The 17910-nt window shown below is 46.6% G+C and overlaps 1 protein-coding gene across 1 annotated transcript in view; it reads left to right on the forward strand.

Moving 5' to 3' along the window:
* Positions 1–5387: 5387 nt before the first annotated feature.
* Positions 5388–17910, forward strand: part of LOC130088876 (ornithine decarboxylase-like) — a 50906-nt gene continuing 38383 nt past the window's right edge. Inside the window, exons 1-8 of the mRNA XM_056255853.1 lie at positions 5388–5533; positions 6261–6434; positions 6580–6752; positions 13622–13838; positions 13927–14010; positions 14083–14245; positions 14607–14722; positions 14812–15026. Of these exons, the coding sequence (XP_056111828.1) occupies positions 5432–5533; positions 6261–6434; positions 6580–6752; positions 13622–13838; positions 13927–14010; positions 14083–14245; positions 14607–14722; positions 14812–15026 (1244 nt within the window). The 5' untranslated portion in view covers positions 5388–5431. The remainder of the gene's footprint in view (positions 5534–6260; positions 6435–6579; positions 6753–13621; positions 13839–13926; positions 14011–14082; positions 14246–14606; positions 14723–14811; positions 15027–17910) is intronic.

Raw genomic sequence — 17910 nt, forward strand, 5'->3', positions numbered from 1 at the left:
GATTTATTGTTTGGCCTCACTAAACGAGGAAAAGACACAGTTTCTATATAATGTTCTACACTACTTATGATATCAATTAAGTTGGGACAGCAAAGACTGTGATTTGGACTTTGACTTACTAGTCATATGGTGTGTAACGTCTTTGAGATGTTGTCCGACAAAACAGCTGCTCCGATTCAGCTGGGGTGCAGGCCATCAGCACGGTAGAGCCTAGGTCGCTCTGAGAACAGATTCCAATTATTTAAAAAGAGCAGTTTCTGTTCATTACACCATGACATTAACCATTCATTTAGTGCAAATAATCTACTGAACCTTTCCTGTCCTTGTCGGTACGTGGGAAGCGGTCCAGACATGATGATCGTTGCTTCAGGCGATGTGCTGCGTACCGTCTCGATCAGGCTCCTGTAGTCCTTCTTCAGAACCTCCGTCTGTCGCAGCCTGATGACGTTCACTCCCGCGTGCAGCACAACAGCTCCGACACGCTCGTCACCATTCAGGATCTCGGGAACCTGTGCAGCAACATTTAGAACACGAGCACCAGGAAAGCAGTGAGTGCGCACCTTACCTTTACCTGAGGTAGCACGGACATGACAGGCCATGGAGTCGTCTAGTAGACGGGGCTCTAGCCTGCGTGATCGTGTTTAACACTCCCCTCGGGAGGTTAGTGGGTACCCGTTGATGGCCCATGCATGTAGGGACCACAGCTCCGGGCGAGGATGCCAAATCGAGCCCTTGGCCTGTGAGAGGAGGTCTTTCCTCATCGGTATTGGCCATGGGGCAGTGCTTGTCAGCTGCATCAGAACTGGGAACCAAGCCTGGTTTTTCCAGAGCGGAGCCACAAGTAGCACTGAGCATCCGTTTTCCATGATTCGTTCCAATACCTGAGGCAGGAGCAAGATGGGGGGAAAAGCATAGAGTGGGCAGCGGGGCCAGATGTGGGCCAGCGCATCCCTGCTCTTGGAGAAAAACTTCGGACAGTGAGCGTTCTCTTGGGACGCAAACAGGTCTACCTGCGCTCTGCCGAATGTCTCCCACAGCACTAGAACCGTCTGCGGGTGCAGAGACCATTCTCATGGAACATTGTTTCTGGACAGTCTGTCTGGTCCCAAATTCAGGTAACCAGGCACATGTGCTGCTCTCAATGAGCGCAGATTGTGCTGAGCCCAGACCAGGAGGCGTTCCGTCAGCCTGTAAAGGTTTTGTGACCTGACGCCACCCTGGCGATTTATATAGGCCACCACTGACATGTTGTCCGAGCGGACCAGGACGTGGTGATTTTTTATCTGGGGACAAAAACTCCTCAGCGCGTTGTAGACTGCCATCATTTCCAGACAGTTTATGTGTTGAAGCTTCTCTCGTTCTGACCACTGGCCAAAGAACAGTCTGCCCTCGAGCAGGGCTCCCCATCCCAAGGTGGAGGCGTCCGTGGACACCACTTTCATACTCGAGGAAGTCCCCAGGTTTACACCTGACTGATACCAGTCGATTGCTCTCCAAGGTTTTAGAGCTGTGACGCATTTCTGATCGACCTTGAGTACTCGCGCTTTTAGCCATAACTGCAGCGGGCGCATGCAAAGCAGACTCAACTGGAGTACTGATGATGCTGAGGGCATGAGACCCAGCACTTTCTGAAAACTTTTGATTGGGACTATAGTGCCGCAGCGGAAGGATTTCGTAATGCGCTGAATGTTCAGTCTGCGCTCTGGCGATAGTCACGCTGTCATAGACAGCGAGTCCAGTTCTGTGCCCAGAAAAGATCTCTGACTGGGAGACAGCGAACTTTTCGCCCAATTGACTTTGAGACCTAGATTCTCGAGATGTTCGAGTAATATGGTTCTGTGTTCTATGAGCTTTGAGTGTGATTGAGCTAGAATCAGCCAATCGTCCAAGTAGTTCAAAACTCGTATGCCCCGAAGTTTCAGGGGTGCGAGAGCCGTCCATGCACATTGTAAATGTACGGGGTGCTAGGGACAGGCCGAACGGTAGGACTGTGTATTGACATGCCTGGCCCTTGAAAGCGATTCTTAAGAATCGCCTGTGACGTGACCCTATTTGTATTTGGAAATACACGTCCTTCAGATCTATTGACATAAACCAATCCTCTTGGCAAAGCTGCGCGAGGAATTTCCTGGTTGTGAGCATTCTGAACTGGCGTTTCACAAGCACTTTGTTCAGCTGTCTTAGATCTAGAATGGGTCTGAGACCCCTCTCTTTTTTCGGTTCCAGAAAATATCTGCTGTATAGACCCCCTTCGCTCTGAGCTTAAGATAAAGGCTCTATGGCCCCTTTGCTCAATAGTTTCGCTATTTCGCCTCAAAGTAGATGAGCTACTTCGGTTTTTACCATAGTTTCGACCCGCGCTGTGTAGAGGTAGGGACGTCGAGCGAACTGCAGAGAATAGCCTCTTTTTATAATGTTCAGCACCCATTCTGATACACCGGGAAGCTTTGCCCATGCATTCGCATGAATGGCTAGGGGCAGAATGAGATCTGGGCTCTGGTCGCAACATAGTGGCGGCCGGAGAGCTTCGGTGTGCTGTAACGTAAACGCTGTGTTTGCAGCATTTGAGGAGGGGGGCGCGCCGATCACGGCGGGCAGCCTGGCCGCGCTCAACTACCTTATAGCATTTTGCTGAGAAAGAGTGAGCGGGGCAAACCCCGTGGGGCTTAACATGTCTGTGAGTGAATGTGGGCGTGGGACAGCGGGCACATTTACTGCACTGAAAACACCGTCGGCCTGAGCTGACTGTATGTGTGTTGGTTTCGTTTTTACAGAAACTGTGGGACATGCAGTGTGTAGTGTTTGTGGGCACTGGGTTGTGGGCACATACACTACGTGTAATGCACAATCGACATGAGTTGATTTTATTTGTGCGAGCTCTGTACTGTGGCGGGCTGTGCTTGTGTGTAGAAATGAACACTGGGTTGTGGGCATTTTTATTACACTCATAAGACCATCGGCCGTGGCCGGAATACCAGAATTTACACTCTTTATGTGTGATTTATCTGGGTCGCCGTAAAAACGGCGTTTGTGTGCAGGCAAGCGGGCCGTGGTACTTAGCTTGTTTACTGCAGAATATACTGGAACAGTCGCATTGTCTGGAACTGAACGAGCGAAAAGTTTCGTTGAAAGTCTGGCCGCGGCGAGACTTGAACACCTTCGTTTTCCTAGGAGGGCTAGGAAGACTTTGAGGCCTCGCGCTTCATCTCAATCTTCGGCCGGGGCCCACGCGGAGGGGGGCGGCGGCCGGCAGAGCGAGAGCGTGGTCTCTGGTCCCGGGCTTGACGTCGCTGTGAAGCAGCGGCGGCGGGCTGCGGGCTGCGGCTGCGGCTGCGGCTGGGAGCTTCGAGCAGACGGCTGTTTAGGGCGACCTGCTGCGGAGCTAGAGCGCTTCGGCAAGAAGGGCTTCATAGCCTGTGACGTCTTCTGAACCTCGGCGAATCTATCCACGAAATTCTTGACGGATGATACGAAGAGGCCGGCTGGGGAGATGGGCGCGTCGAGAAACACAGAGCACTCCGATAGCGTCAGCCAAAGATGTCTCTCAGCAATGGTGAGAGAAGCCATGTTCCGCCCCATGGCCTGTGCAGCGGATTTCATGGCGCGAAGAGCCAGGTCCGTAGCGCTTCTTAAATCCGGCACGCTGATTGCTTCCGGCCCTTCCTCATCCAGTTTACGGAGAAGGTCGGCCTAGAAGATTTGCAGCACGGCCATCGAGTGCAACGCCGAAACAGCCTGTCCAGCAGCGGCATAAGCGCGACCGTGCATGGAGGAAGTAACATTGCAAGCTTTAGAGGGTAGCGCCGCCTTAGCTCGCCATCCAGCCGAGGCCGGGCAAAGATGGGCCGCTACAGCCTCTTCCACTGGGAGAAGAGAGAGGTATCTTTAGCACCATCCACCACGGAGAATGCTGCTGAGACAGAGGTGCGCACTCTGGCTGAGAAGGGGGCGTTCCAGGACTTTGCGACTTCTTTGTGAAGCTCCGGAAGAAAAGGCGCGGGCCTAGAAGACGGCGGGGCGCGGTCCCTTTTCAGGAAACATCCATCCAGCCTGTTGTGCGCGGGCTACGCGGGCTACGCTCCTCCCGCTCGAGGCCGAGGGTTGCCATGGCCTGTGAGAGCAGACGCATCAGCTCTGACTCGATGCTGGCCCGTTTCCCTGATGACTCACGGGCAGAGGAGGGGAGATCCACAGAGCTCGCCCGATCCTCACTGTCCGACGCCAGGATAGAGTAGCTGGCCTCCTCCGCAGATGCAGCTGTCTCGTCGAAATCAATGCCGGAAGCGGCGGCGGACGGCGGCCATTGTCCGTCTGTGAGCGATCCGAGTGAGGCTGGCGAAGCTGGCGGGCGAACCGGGGAGCTTTCGCGGGCTGGAGAAGGCTCGGGGACCCGCTGAGTGCGGCGCTTTTTACGGCGCGGCACTACAGCGGGTGTGGGTGCAGTCTCAGAGAAGAATGCCAGGCGAGTCCTCAGAGTCGCCATAGGCAGTAGCTCACTATGATGGCAGCCGCCGTCAGCGAGCGCGAGAGCTGCATGATTCTCACCCAGGCAGGAAACACATATCACATGGCAGTCCCCGTCGCTGAGTGGGGCTCGGCACAAGCCACAGGAAAGGGGCATCTTTGAAAAGACGCTAGCTCTTTTAGGAAAAAGAGAGAGAGTGTGAGTCGCGGTGGCGAACACACACTTCAGCAGAGTTAAAAGGATATATGCGCCGGAAAGCCGGTACGGCGACTGAAGGCGGCGAGATGAAGGCCAGCGGCTTCAGGTACAAAGGCTCATCCCGCAGAAGGCTTGTTCTCAGACGGCGCGGCTTCTTCATTCAGGATCCAGCGATGCGTGAGCTTCGCTGAAGAGATGAAAAATCAGATTATATCAGCCCATCGAGCTGTATTTATAGGCCCAGGCCACGCCCGTTTCGGCGGGACGTGACGTCGTGGGCGCAAAGCGCCCCCATTGGATCTGACGTCACCAAGGGCCTCTCTCGTTAGGCTGCTGCAGTTGCCGCAGGACAGCCTATAGGCACGCGAGCCGTCTTGCCTATGTCTGCATGCTGCCGCAACGCGTTTTACATTCATTCAAAATTAAAGATAATTTTTGGATTCAATATCTTGTGGAAAAGAGGTTTTCCCCTAGCGTAAGATATTACGCAGTATGAGAGAACCTCTCGTAAGAGAACTCTAATGGTATCTCATTTATATTAAAATACTAGAGATTAGTGGACACTGTAACCGCACAGTAGCTGTGATAGTCGTCCTGTACAGAGTCATTGGAGCAAAGATAAGGTGCTTGTTTGAGGACACTGTGGCTGTTGAATTCAAGGAAAGACTATCAGTCAGAGTAAAGTCTGTTATCTTAGAGGTCACTTTTATAACACCCCTGTCATTTTCTTTTACAGTTTTTTTTGCAATCAATTCTTGAACAAACACGATGACCACACTGACTGGATCAGACTCAAACTTCACCTTCCTGGAGGAGGGATTCTGTGCACGGGATATCGTGGAACAGAAGATCAACGAGCCATCCTTATCGGTGAGTTAACCCTTTCTTTTATACCTGCATCCCTACTTGTCCGCCTAAGGCAAGGAATGTTTTTTTCGGCAATTTTGAGATTTGGGGCTATTTGGCTTTTTTTTTACATGAATGTTGTCTTTTCACTTATACTTTCCATATATATTATTATGAAGGTTTTTACAGAGGTAACCCCCCCCCCCAAATATCTTTTGCCTGATTTTATACAACATTTTATTTCTAAAAACATGTTTTTTTTTTTTTCTGGTTGTTGGCAGTGTTGTCTGATTTATGGAGTGATGAGAACTTTAATATGTCAACAAAATAAAACAAGAATTTTGAATCTGGCTTTATCTAACGTTCCGATTTCTGTTCTGAAAATGTATGTATAAAAGTGTGTTTTTAATTAGATCATGCTCATTTGTGTATTTTAACATAATATTTCAGAAAACTAAAGAGAATGTTTGCAAGTCTTAATATAATCAGTCAGCTGGGAAGTATGATGTCGTTTTTTTAACCCTATTCACCTGTGGTGTCTTGCTTTAATTGCTGTAAAAAATAATAAATGTTAATATAAAAGAATATGGCTCCTTTTGTTTATGCACAAGGTTTTTGTGATGAAATGTGACACGGTCACGTTTTCATGAGATTCGCGCACTATAATTCATCTTGATATACTTCCATTTGTTCCTAAATGGGGCTGCATATACAGTCAAGAGTTCTGATCACATCTCTTCTCTTCCTTTAGGATGACAAAGATGCCTTCTACGTGGCTGACCTGGGTGACGTCCTGAAGAAGCACCTCCGTTGGTTGCGTGTTTTACCCCGAATCACTCCGTTCTACGCAGTGAAGTGCAACGACAGCAAGGCTGTTGTCTCGACACTGGCGTCTCTGGGAGCGGGATTCGACTGTGCGAGCAAGGTATGGAAGATCCTTCATTCAAGTCCCTTAAATCGCAAATGTGACTTCTCCATGTGTCTCAATAACCTCAGCAGCAAAAACTAAGTATGTTTAGCAGCTTTAATCCTGTATTAACCTGACTTTCAATCCTCTGCTCCTCTGCTAGACGGAGATCCAGCTCGTGCAGTCTGTGGGTGTGGACTCCAGCAGGATCATCTATGCTAACCCCTGCAAGCAGGTGTCTCAGATCAAATACGCCTCCGCTCACGGCGTGCAGATGATGACGTTTGACAGCGACGTGGAGCTCATGAAGGTTGCACGATGCCATGATAGTGCCAAGTGAGTAACGTCGCTAGAAAACCATGGCTGTGTCCGAAATCGATACTGGTTACTAACGTAACCTCGGTTCTCTCTAGAAGAGGGAACGAGTATTGCGTAAGTTTAGCTTACGCTTCGGGAAAGATTCATCTTCTCGACATATTGAAGCCAAAAAATTATCCTTAATTTTGTATATGTTGTCAACGCAGTGCAGCAGCTAGGAGACCTAGAGCGGGCATTCTAGCGCGCTCATAGGCTGCCCTGCGGGAACTGCACAGCCTACCAGTGAGCCCGACGTGACGTCACGTCCAAGCGCCCTCGCCGCGTCCTAGCCCACCAGAATGGGCGTGGCTTAGCGTATATAAGCGGGGCTTATATAGCGCTTGTCGCGTTTAGCACGGCAGGTTACGTAATACTCGTTCCCTCTTCTAAGAGAACCGAGGTTACGTTAGTAACCAGTATCGTTCTCTTACGAGAGGTTCTCTCGTATTGCATAAGTTTAGCTTACACTACGGGAACCCATTGTCTACGCCGTGCGCGCCCGCATCCACCTCATGAGTCACAGCACTTCTGTGAACCCAGAAAGTGGGAACAACACGCATGTACATAAGCGTGAGCATAAGCGCGAGTACTATGAGCGTATAAGCGCGTGTAAACAAGCACTGACAGGCAATACAGAGCGGCTGTGTGTGGCCGGTGTATAGGCATATATAGCACACAACCTGAAACAGCGCAGCTCAACCAGAAGAGCTGAATTCATGTGAGGGTAGTCTGCGCACGATAGTATCTGGAAAGGGCTAGCCTCTCACTTAAACAGACAGCAGTTTCGCCTGCAGGGCGGGAACTTCTAGGTTATAAAACCTGACAAAGGTGGATGGGGAGGACCAGCCCGCCGCCACACATATGTCTTGAATGGAAATTCCGCTTGACCATGCACACGACGAGGCCACGCCTCTAGTGGAATGAGCCGTGATGCCCAAGGGGCACTGCAGACCTTTTGCCGTGTAAGCGGCTGCGATTGCGTCTACTATCCACCTGGACAGGCTCTGTTTCGAGGAGGCGAGACCTTTAGTGCGCCCACCGAAAGAAACAAACAGCTGCTCAGAGCGCCTGAATGGGGCGGAGCGCGTAATGTACAATCTCAGAGCTCTGACTGGGCAGAGGAGATTAACATTACTTTCACTATCTGATGCTGGCAGAGCCGATAGAGAAATGACCTGTGCTCTGAATGGGGTGCCAACCACTTTGGGAACGTAACCATGTCTAGGCTTGAGGATGACTTTAGAGTCAGTTGTCTGGTTGTAAGCATTTTGAACGGTCTTTTCATAAGAGCTTTGTTCACATGCCTCAAATCCAGTATGGGTCTGAGTCCCCCGTCCTTCTTGGGCACGAGAAAATAACGGCTGTAAAAGCCTGACTCGCTCAGAGAAGGCGGTACCAGTTCTATGGCCCCTTTGCACAGCCGTTTTGTTATTTCTGAGTGAAGTAGGTGTGCTACTTCTGCTTTCACTGTCGTCGCGGTCCGCGCTCGAAACTGAGGGGGACGGCGGGCGAACTGTAACGCATAACCCTGCTTTATAGTGCTTAGCACCCACTTCGATACCCCTGGGATGTTTTCCCTATGCTTTTATATGTGCAGCTAATTGTAGAATGGACTCCGGGCTCTGGTCGCCGCGCTGTGCGGGCTCGAGAGACTGAACCGAAGGAGATTCCCATATGGGGCGGCTCGCTGAAAACAGTGACAGGCTGTTTCATATGCAGCTTCCCGATTACTGTGAATGGGGGGAGCTTTGTGATCACATTGTGATGCGCGAGCGGCGCCTTGAGAGGCGTGCAGGCTTGTAAGCGCGGGCGCTCGTGGGCGGACGTGCGACTTACAACCATAGATTGACCGGCATGAGCTTGCGCTTTGTGGCGTGTGTTTAACAGCACTGGCGAAGCGCGAGTTAGTAAACGTGAGCGCTTGTGAGCGGGTACGAGACTTACGTTTATATTGTGGCTCATGTGGGACTGCGCACTGTGGTGCGCGCGCGGCTTTATGTGAAGCGCGTGGCTTGGCCGTATGACAGAGCGGGCAGATAGAAGATGTGTGCACATGGGCACATCTGCTATGGGCAACACTCGAGCAGCATTTGCCTGCTTCATGAGATTGGGCTCTATGTGAGACACGGGAAGTGTTGTGTTTACATGTAGGGGTGAACACTGGGTTGTGGGCACTTTTACTACACATAAAACACCTTCGGCATGAGCCGGATAACCAGATAACTTGCTCTTTATGAGATTTCTCTGGGTCGCCGTAAAAACGGCGTTTGTGTGCAGGCGAGCGGGTTGTGTAACCGACTCGTTGACTGCTAAATGATCCACTGCAGTAGCCTGAGATGAGGGGACTGACAGGGCTAGAAGTTTTGACGGTGGTCCGGCCGCAGCGAGACACAACCGTCTTTTTCCTCCTGATGGCGCTAGGAGTGCTTCGCGTGCTCAGGTTTGTCTGGGCTGAGCTGGGCCCTGCGTGGCGGCTCGTGCAGGCGGCTGGTCACATGAGCGACCTGCAGCGGAGCTAGCGCGACGCGGCAGGAACAGGTTCATGGCTTGCGACGTTTTCTGCACCTCAGAAAAATGTTTGACGATCCCGTTCACTGCTGGGCCGAAGAGACCGGAGGGTGAAAGAGGGGCGTCGAGGAAAACGGATCGCTCAGACTCTCTCATGTCAGCCAGCGTCAGCCAAAGGTGCCTCTCAGTTACAGTTAACGAGGCCATGCATCTCCCCAGGGCCTGGGCCGCAGACTTGGTAGCGCGAAGGGAGTGATCCGTCGCGCTCCTCAGATCCGTAACGGCAGCTGGGTCCCGGCCTTTCTCGTCCCACTCACGGAGGAGATCGGCTTTGAGAATTTGTAGAACAGCCATCGAGTGCAGGTCGGAAGCTGCTTGTCCGGCGGCGGCGTATGCGCGACCGACAAGGGCAGATGTGGGCCTGCAGGCTTTAGATGGTAGGGCAGACTTTGAGTGCCATCTCGCGGAGGGCGGGCAAAGGTGCGCTGCGACAGCTTCCTCGACCTTTGGAATGGAGCTATATCCCTTCTCGGCGGCGCCGTCCACTTGGGAGAGCGACGCGGAGACAGAGGAATGAAGCCTCACGGAGAAAGGGGCATTCCATGATTTAGCCAGTTCTGAGTGCAGCTCAGGGAGGAAGGGCACGGGCCTGGAAGCGGGCGCTTGACGGCGCTTCTCTGATTCTCTGATGGCTGCTGATGGCTGCTGAGATTCTCTGATTCTCTGAAGAAAGCAGCCATCAAGCCTGTTGGGGGCGGGCTCCTGAGGTGGTGACCACTCGAGCCCGAGGCGGTGGACGGCCTGTGACAGGAGGCGCAACAGTTCGGCTTCCGCTCCAGCGCGTGTTCTCCCAGACTCCTGAATAGAAGAGGAGGCGGAGCGTTGAGAGCTCGACCAGTCCTCGCTATCCGAAGCTAGGATGGAACAGCTATCTCCTGCAGCGGGTCCATCCGCGTCGTCCTCAGACTCGACGGCAGGGCGGGCCTTAGCCGGCGGCTGCGCGTCGGTGAGAAGAGGCGGGGAGGGCGTCGGCGAGGCTCGAGGGAGGGACTCCTGCGCGGTGCAGCAAAGGTGCAGCAAAGGGCGGAGAGATAGGTTCGTCCTGGAAGGCTTCGAGTCGAGCCCGCAGGGTCAACATCGGAAGATCCTCACAGTGCTCACATCCTCCCGAAGAGAGGGCAAGAGCAGCATGTTCCTGTCCCAGGCAGAGAGCGCATATAACGTGGCGGTCTCCGACACTGAGAGGGGCTCTGCACGAGCCGCAAGTGGACCGAGGCATCTTTAAAAAGACGCTCGTGCTCTTTTAGATGCTCGGATTTGCAATGAGAAAAAGGATACAACGCCGGATAGCGTAGCTCGCTTCGGAAGGCTGAAGGTGGCGAAGGCGGCCGGCTTCCTCAGTCACTGTCCTAGCTTGCTTTGTCGCTGTTTCAACGGCGGCGGCTTCTCAAGGTCCAGCGATGCGAGCAGCTTCGCTGAAGAGATGAAAATCAGAGAATCAGCCTCCGAGCCCCGCTTATATACGCTAAGCCACGGCCATTCTGGCGGGCTAGGACGCGGCGAGGGCGCGAACGCCCTTGATTGGACGTGACGTCACGTCGGGCTCACTGGTAGGCTGTGCAGTTCCCGCAGGGCAGCCTATGAGCGCGCTAGAATGCCTGCTCTAGGTTTGCTAGCTGCTGCATTGCGTTGACAACATATACAAAATTAAGGATAATTTTTTGGCTTCAATATCTCGAGAAGATGAATCTTTCCCGTAGCGTAAGCTAAACTTACGCAATACGAGTGAACCTCTCGTAAGAGAACTCCCACTACTCACTATATAGTGGACTATATAGTGAGCTGGCCATTTTGTAGTGCTGTCCGAATGTATAGTGATGATTATTATACCCTATATAGTCCACTCAATGTATCCCAGAATGCATTTTGAAAAGTAGTGTACAACCGATGGTCACTAACCCAAGCCCTACATACCATCATGCATTGCGCTGATCGTAAAAGACCTATCAGCATCATCTTCATCTTTAACTTACAATTTGACGACGTCTCGCTAGCGTAGCAAGAACAGCACGTCGTTTTCTGTGTCTAGAAATCCTGTTTCTTTTGCTAATCCGCAAAATCTTCTGAATCACGAGAACAAACAAACAAAAAAGATAAATATTGAGTGGCATCTCCACAGAGTCTAAAAGCTGTTTTATTAAGAGTATTATGAGCAAGATATTTGATAACGTAGATCTGTTTTTTTCCCCTAATGTCGACAGGCAAGAGAAAACGGTGTGGCGCGAAAATGAAAATATATGAAATATGTGTATTAATTTTATTTATGTTTATAAGTTATAATCATGTGTGGAGTAACGCATTATAACAGAAACGGCCAGAAATGACTTTTAATTTTACAATTTTGTAGAAATAAGCTCAATATAATGTAATGTATTTATAAAAAAAAAAAATCTATTTAGCCCAGAGCTGGCTCGGCACCAGCTGACAGATGATGGCGCGTTTAAATAGTGCGACAGTAATGACATAATCAATGGCGCCGAGAGACGATCGAGTACTGTCTGAAAGTGGTGTTTCTATTATGCTGGTGTGCTCACTATATAGTGCTCTACTCCCTACCCCCTACATAGGGGTTAGGGCAGGGGTCTCAAACTCAACTTAACTGGGGGCCGCTGGAGGTAGAGTCGGGGTCAGGCTGGGCCGCATCAAGTATTCCACAAAAAAATAGTATTCAAGTATTCCAAAAAAAGGAGCACAACTGATCCAATCTTCTCAATATTTATTATTAACGTTTCTTCTGATCTGTTCCTCTGAATTTGAGCATTCCTTTCTGTACATGATTGGTTCTTCATGAGCTGTCCTTCTGACAGTTGAAGTTCATTTTACAAACTTTCTTTATCTTTTCCTTATAACACATATTTGTGGTACTTATATTTCCTCATGTCCTTTTTATTTTCAATATGATATTGAATGTTTTTTTGGAAGGCACATTTCCTTTTATTATACTTAGAAAAATAATTATTGCTTTTGAAATACAAATATTTGCAGTCATGTCTGCCCGTCTTATTGAATTCTTTCTACACATGTATAGTGTCTCAGGCAAATTACTGACTTTGCACAAATCAAAGCAAACCTTCTTATCAACCTGTTGGACACATATTACAAGCTCAAAATGACTATTCTCACATTGTTTTAGAGCAGGGGTCTCCAACACGTCGCTCGTGAGCTACCAGTAGCTTGAGGCCTGATTGGTGGTAGCTCGCCAAGGGGCCGTTCACATATCGCGCTCACATATTTTGCGCGCTCAAGTTCGTTATTTCAAATGTAGGCACGCGGCAAGCCCGCTCATAATTGAAGCGACGCGCTCATTTTTTCCAGGCGCAGTATGTTTGTACTTCGCGGTTGTCTATGACAACTATTGACAACAAACCCACCGTAAGCTGTCACGAGACTATCTATGGTAGCCCATAAGGGATAAAAAAAATAAAAACGCGGCACACGCAACGACGGGCCGCACTAACATTAAACTTTAATGTCAAGTAGGGGGCCACAAAATATCACCCCGCGGGCCTCAAATGGCCCTCGGGCCGCGAGTTTGAGACCACTGGGTTAGGGAGTAGTGGTTTGAGTGAAGATTTCGGACACAGCCCATTTCTCACTTTCAGTACACAAATTAATAGTGGTCGACCGATATTATATATATAAATATATATATATTAAATGTATTGATAGTAAACAAGCATAACAATTACTGCAATTGTATTTTACATACAATTTACTTAACTATTTTTCAACTTGGAAAACAATTTTGGTAACACTTTATTTTGATGGTCCCTTTTGAACATCCTGTTGACTATAAGTAACTTTGCAACTACATGTCAACTAACTCTCATTAGAGTATCTGCCAACTGTTTATTGTGATGCTCCTCCAACAGACATTCTACAGACTGTAAGTAACTTTGCAACTACATGTCAACTTATTATATCCCTAACCCTACCAGTCTACTAATACTCTACTAACACTCTAGTGAGAGTTAGTATAGATGTAGGTGCAACTTTTCTTATAGTCAACCGAATGTGTAAAAGGGACCATCCAAATAATGTGAAACCAAAATTTTAATATAACAAATCTGTCAAACTTAAGAAATTAACTGTTAAAGACTAAGTAAAGACTAAGTCTGTGCTCAGGTGTTCTCAATCAAAATGAAAGTCCCACTCATGACACTTATAATGTCGATAATGTAAAAAAAACAAATATTGGTTGACCACTACAGACTAATAAAAGAAATGGAAGACTGTGACAAGGTTTTCATGACCATTAAACCCATTCTCTGTGTCTGCAGACTGGTTCTCCGTATCATCACTGACGACTCCACGGCCGTGTGCAGATTAAGTATGAAGTTTGGTGCCACGTTAAAGAGCAGCCGGTTGTTGCTGGAGAGGGCGAAGGAGCTTGGGCTGGATGTGATCGGAGTCAGTTTCCATGTGGGCAGCGCATGCACTGATCCGGAGACATACAGGCAGGCCATCTCAGATGCACGCTGTGTGTTTGACATGGGGGTGAGTGGCCTTTTACTGTAGAAATTCAAAAAACGCCCTCATTTCTGCGATAGTGTATAATTAATCTGAAAAATGCATTGTCCACCAGGCGGAGCTGGGATATAACATGACCCTGATTGATATTGGTGGAGGCTTTCCAGGCTCAGATGACACCAAACTGAAATTTGAAGAGGTAAAAAATTTTTTTTTTTAAATCAAAGGTGATCAAAGACGTTTAGATAAACTTTTTTTTTTTTTTTTGCAGATCGCTGCTGTGATTAACCCTGCACTGGATAAATACTTCCCTGCTGACTCCGGCGTAAGGATCATTTCTGAACCTGGCCGCTTTTACGTGGCGTCTGCATACACACTGGCGGTCAACATCATTGCCAAAAAGGTCATCATGAAGGAGCAATCGGCCTCTGACGGTAAAAGCTAACATCCAAAACCATGTTTGTTTCTAATATGCTCTTTATATTCAGCAATATTATCGATTTCACTGCACTGACACAATCGGATAAGAAAATTTGAACTGAACTGAGATGGGTTATGACTCTAATTTGCAGCATCGTCACTGTTATTGAACTGAATTTAATCAACATTGAACTGACTTGAGCTGAATAATGACACTCGTCTTCTTTAGAGCTGCTTTTAGCTGAATTGAACTTTTTGTGTAATTGTTGAAATTTGCAGTATTGACACTATTATTGACCTGAATTGAATCCTCATTGGAGCGCCATATGAATAAATGTGATGACTGACTTGGTTTAATTTTTTCCCCCACTTCAGAAGAAGAGGATGGGACCAATGACCGAACCTTGATGTACTACGTGAATGATGGCGTTTATGGTTCCTTCAACTGCATTCTGACCAACCTTGCGCATGTCTTGCCCACTCTGCACAAGGTGTGGAAATGTTTAGCCCATCAGATTATCCTTTTTTTTTTTTTAGTTCGATAATGGAAAACTAACCCGTAACCCGTACTCTTTTGTAGAAACCCAAGCCTGATGAGCGCATGTACCCATGCAGTATTTGGGGACCCACCTGTGATGGGCTCGACCGCATTGTGGAGCAGTGCAGCCTGCCGGACATGCAGGTGGGCGACTGGCTGCTGTTCGAGAACATGGGTGCCTACACTGTAACCATATCCTCCACCTTCAATGGCTTCCAGAAACCCGATATTTATTACATCATGTCCCGAACAGCCTGGTAAGTTGGGAAAGCCATTTTCATGATGTTAACTGTTCTTTAAATTATTTCGTTTGATGTGGACCAAACACCTTATTAAAATGCTCAGTAGTATCTAAAATAACACTGAATGTCTTAAATATTTAGTTTAAAATGACTCAATTAATATTTTTAAATATCTAAAAATAATACCCCTATCCAAACAAAAGTATGATTATTGGGTAACACTTTACAAATATAGCTGCGAGCAGCGATTACGGGCCCAAGCCGGTGGCACCGCAACCCGGGGTGGCGGTGCCGCCAGCTTTGGCCCTTCATCGCTGCTCGCAGCTATATTTATATATATATATATATATATATATATATATATATATATAAAAGCCGGTGGCACCGCCACCCTGGTGCCTTTAGGGTTATTGTGCACAACGTGACACAAAATATCTGCTCGCTATCTGCCGAACGGCTCTGGTAGTTCCGCTACAGCACTGATGATGTTGTAGAAATAGTGTGCTCTGGTTGGTCTGGATTATTCGGGATTTTTTATTTTATACAGAAATAAGTTATTTATAATTCAGATGAGAATAAAGTTAGTGTTGATTAAAATGAAGGAAAACAAATATATTGATCTGAAATATAGCACATTAGTTTTAAATTTATTTAGGTTCAAAAACCAAACATACAATCTTAATTTAATTTAAAGCAAACAGTACATTTAAAATATATGGGTTGTATGCACATTTTTTTTTTATAAAAAAAAGATATATATCCAAAAAGACAAGGCCTTAAAGGGTTAAACTAATAAGCACTTTGAATATTCTAAACAGAATAAGCACTAGTCGCTAATGAATAAGTACTAGTACTTAATGGAATAGATACTAGTATCTAAAAAATAAGTACTAGTAGCATGAAAATAGAGACTAGTAGGTTAAAATGATTAAATGTTAAAACGGCTTGCCACATTGGCTCAGAGAGAGAGAGAGAGAGAAAATGACCTTTTAGATACTAGTACCTATTAATAGATACTAGTATTTATTCAATAAATACTAGTACTAAGTCATTAGATACTAGTACCTATTAAATAGATACCAGTACTTATTCATTAGCTACTAATACGCATTCAAAAGAATATCTAAAGAATAAGCACTAGTATCTAAAGAATAGCCACTAGTACTAAAGAATAATACTCAAAGATTCAATGACCAATCCATAAACATCTGTCTCATTCATGAATGACTCAGTCGTTCGAACGAATCATTTGAACGAATGAATCAATGACTCGCTCATTAAGACGGTCGCCTGGCGACACCTAATGACGGTTTAGTGTTATGTTTAAAAGTATTATTCTTTCCAACTCATATTTAAAACAATCTCATAACATTATTTAATGCATTGTTATTTTTCAGTGTAAACGATTTAATTTGATCACCCCTACCTAGAGTAACAGCCATATAGTGTCTTATTATTCTAAATAATTGAATTTATTGATCAAATTTACAAATTAAAAATGAAAAATGAAGCATACATTTAATAAGACTAGACTAGGGGTGCCCAGCAGATATTACAATATGCAGATTTAAATATACCATGGCCCCCCACCGTCAATTTGGTGTGTGTGTATAATAAAATCATTTAGTCACTACAATTAAAACTTGAACATGTTTGCTTACTAAATTGTGAGCAGAACGAAAGTCGCAGCAAAGATCAGCAACAGGAGTCAAAATTCATTAATCACGAGAGTGAAGAGCTGACTGGAAAAATTATGACGGAATATTTTGTGTAAAAGCGCCTATTGAAGCGAATCTGTCATTTACTCTTTTGTTGTTGTGTTTTCCCTGAAAACCGGAAACAATCGGCCCCCGATATGGTGCTAATTTTAAAGTGACACTAAAAAGTATGCGGCTGCACTGGCAATGGCGTCCATGGCGACGAGCGAGCAAAACAGAGCGAATGTTTTTTCATTTCTACTTCCATAGAAATTCATTCGAGCGCACTGTGAGCGCCACCACTATAAATGTCCTTACTTTACTTTCACTTTTAACTTAGCGATTTAAAAGCCCCCGGTGTTACACGTCAAATAACCGGTGAGAAAATATTCTCGGAGTCACATAGCAGCTACCTAAAATACAATAGGCCTACCTGATTTTGAACACAAGAGGGCAGTATAGCCCTATGTATTATTTGATATATTTATTTTTTAACTGAATAGTGCATCCTGGCTGTTTTTAAACTTGTACATCATTCTTAAATTGAAAACAAGAATAAAATGGGTTTAGTTCTGATATTTGTATAATTTTATCTAGAAATAAATGGTGTGTAATTAAATTTTTAGAAGATATGAGGCTTTTAGTGTTTATTTTTTTTACATGACTTTAATCCCTCGCCATAGCAAAACAATTAGAGATATTCAATAGATATTCACAATTATGCTTCTTTAATGTATTTTCATCATGTTGAAAACGTTTGGTGGTAATAAAATAAACCACTTAAGAGGAGTGGGTAAAAATGTAGAGCCTGGTTTTGCAAAACATCCACATTAAGACCAAAATAGCCCACTTCCTGTTGGGCTGGCTAAAACTTGTTTGGCCCGATGAGATCTATATGTGTACCGAGTTTCATAATATTACATGCAAGTGTGTGTTGATTTATGGACCAAATTTTCTGACCAAGTTTATGGACCAAGTTAATTTAATTAATAAACTAATAATTATATAAAACTATTTTCAATGCACTACAATTCAACTGGTTATATGCCTTTACTTATTAATACAACTTATTTAAAAAATACAAGGCGTAAGACATTTATTTTCTTTTTTAATGCAGGCCAAACCACACAGCAGTCAAATGGTTAATCTAGCCCCCCTCCCCCTCCCCCTCCCCCTCCCCACACTCACAGACACACACACAC

Source organism: Rhinichthys klamathensis, unplaced genomic scaffold (genome assembly GCF_029890125.1).
Source record: "Rhinichthys klamathensis goyatoka isolate OS25496 unplaced genomic scaffold, OSU_Roscu_1.1 h1tg000123l_1, whole genome shotgun sequence".
NCBI classification, from domain to species: domain Eukaryota; kingdom Metazoa; phylum Chordata; class Actinopteri; order Cypriniformes; family Leuciscidae; genus Rhinichthys; species Rhinichthys klamathensis.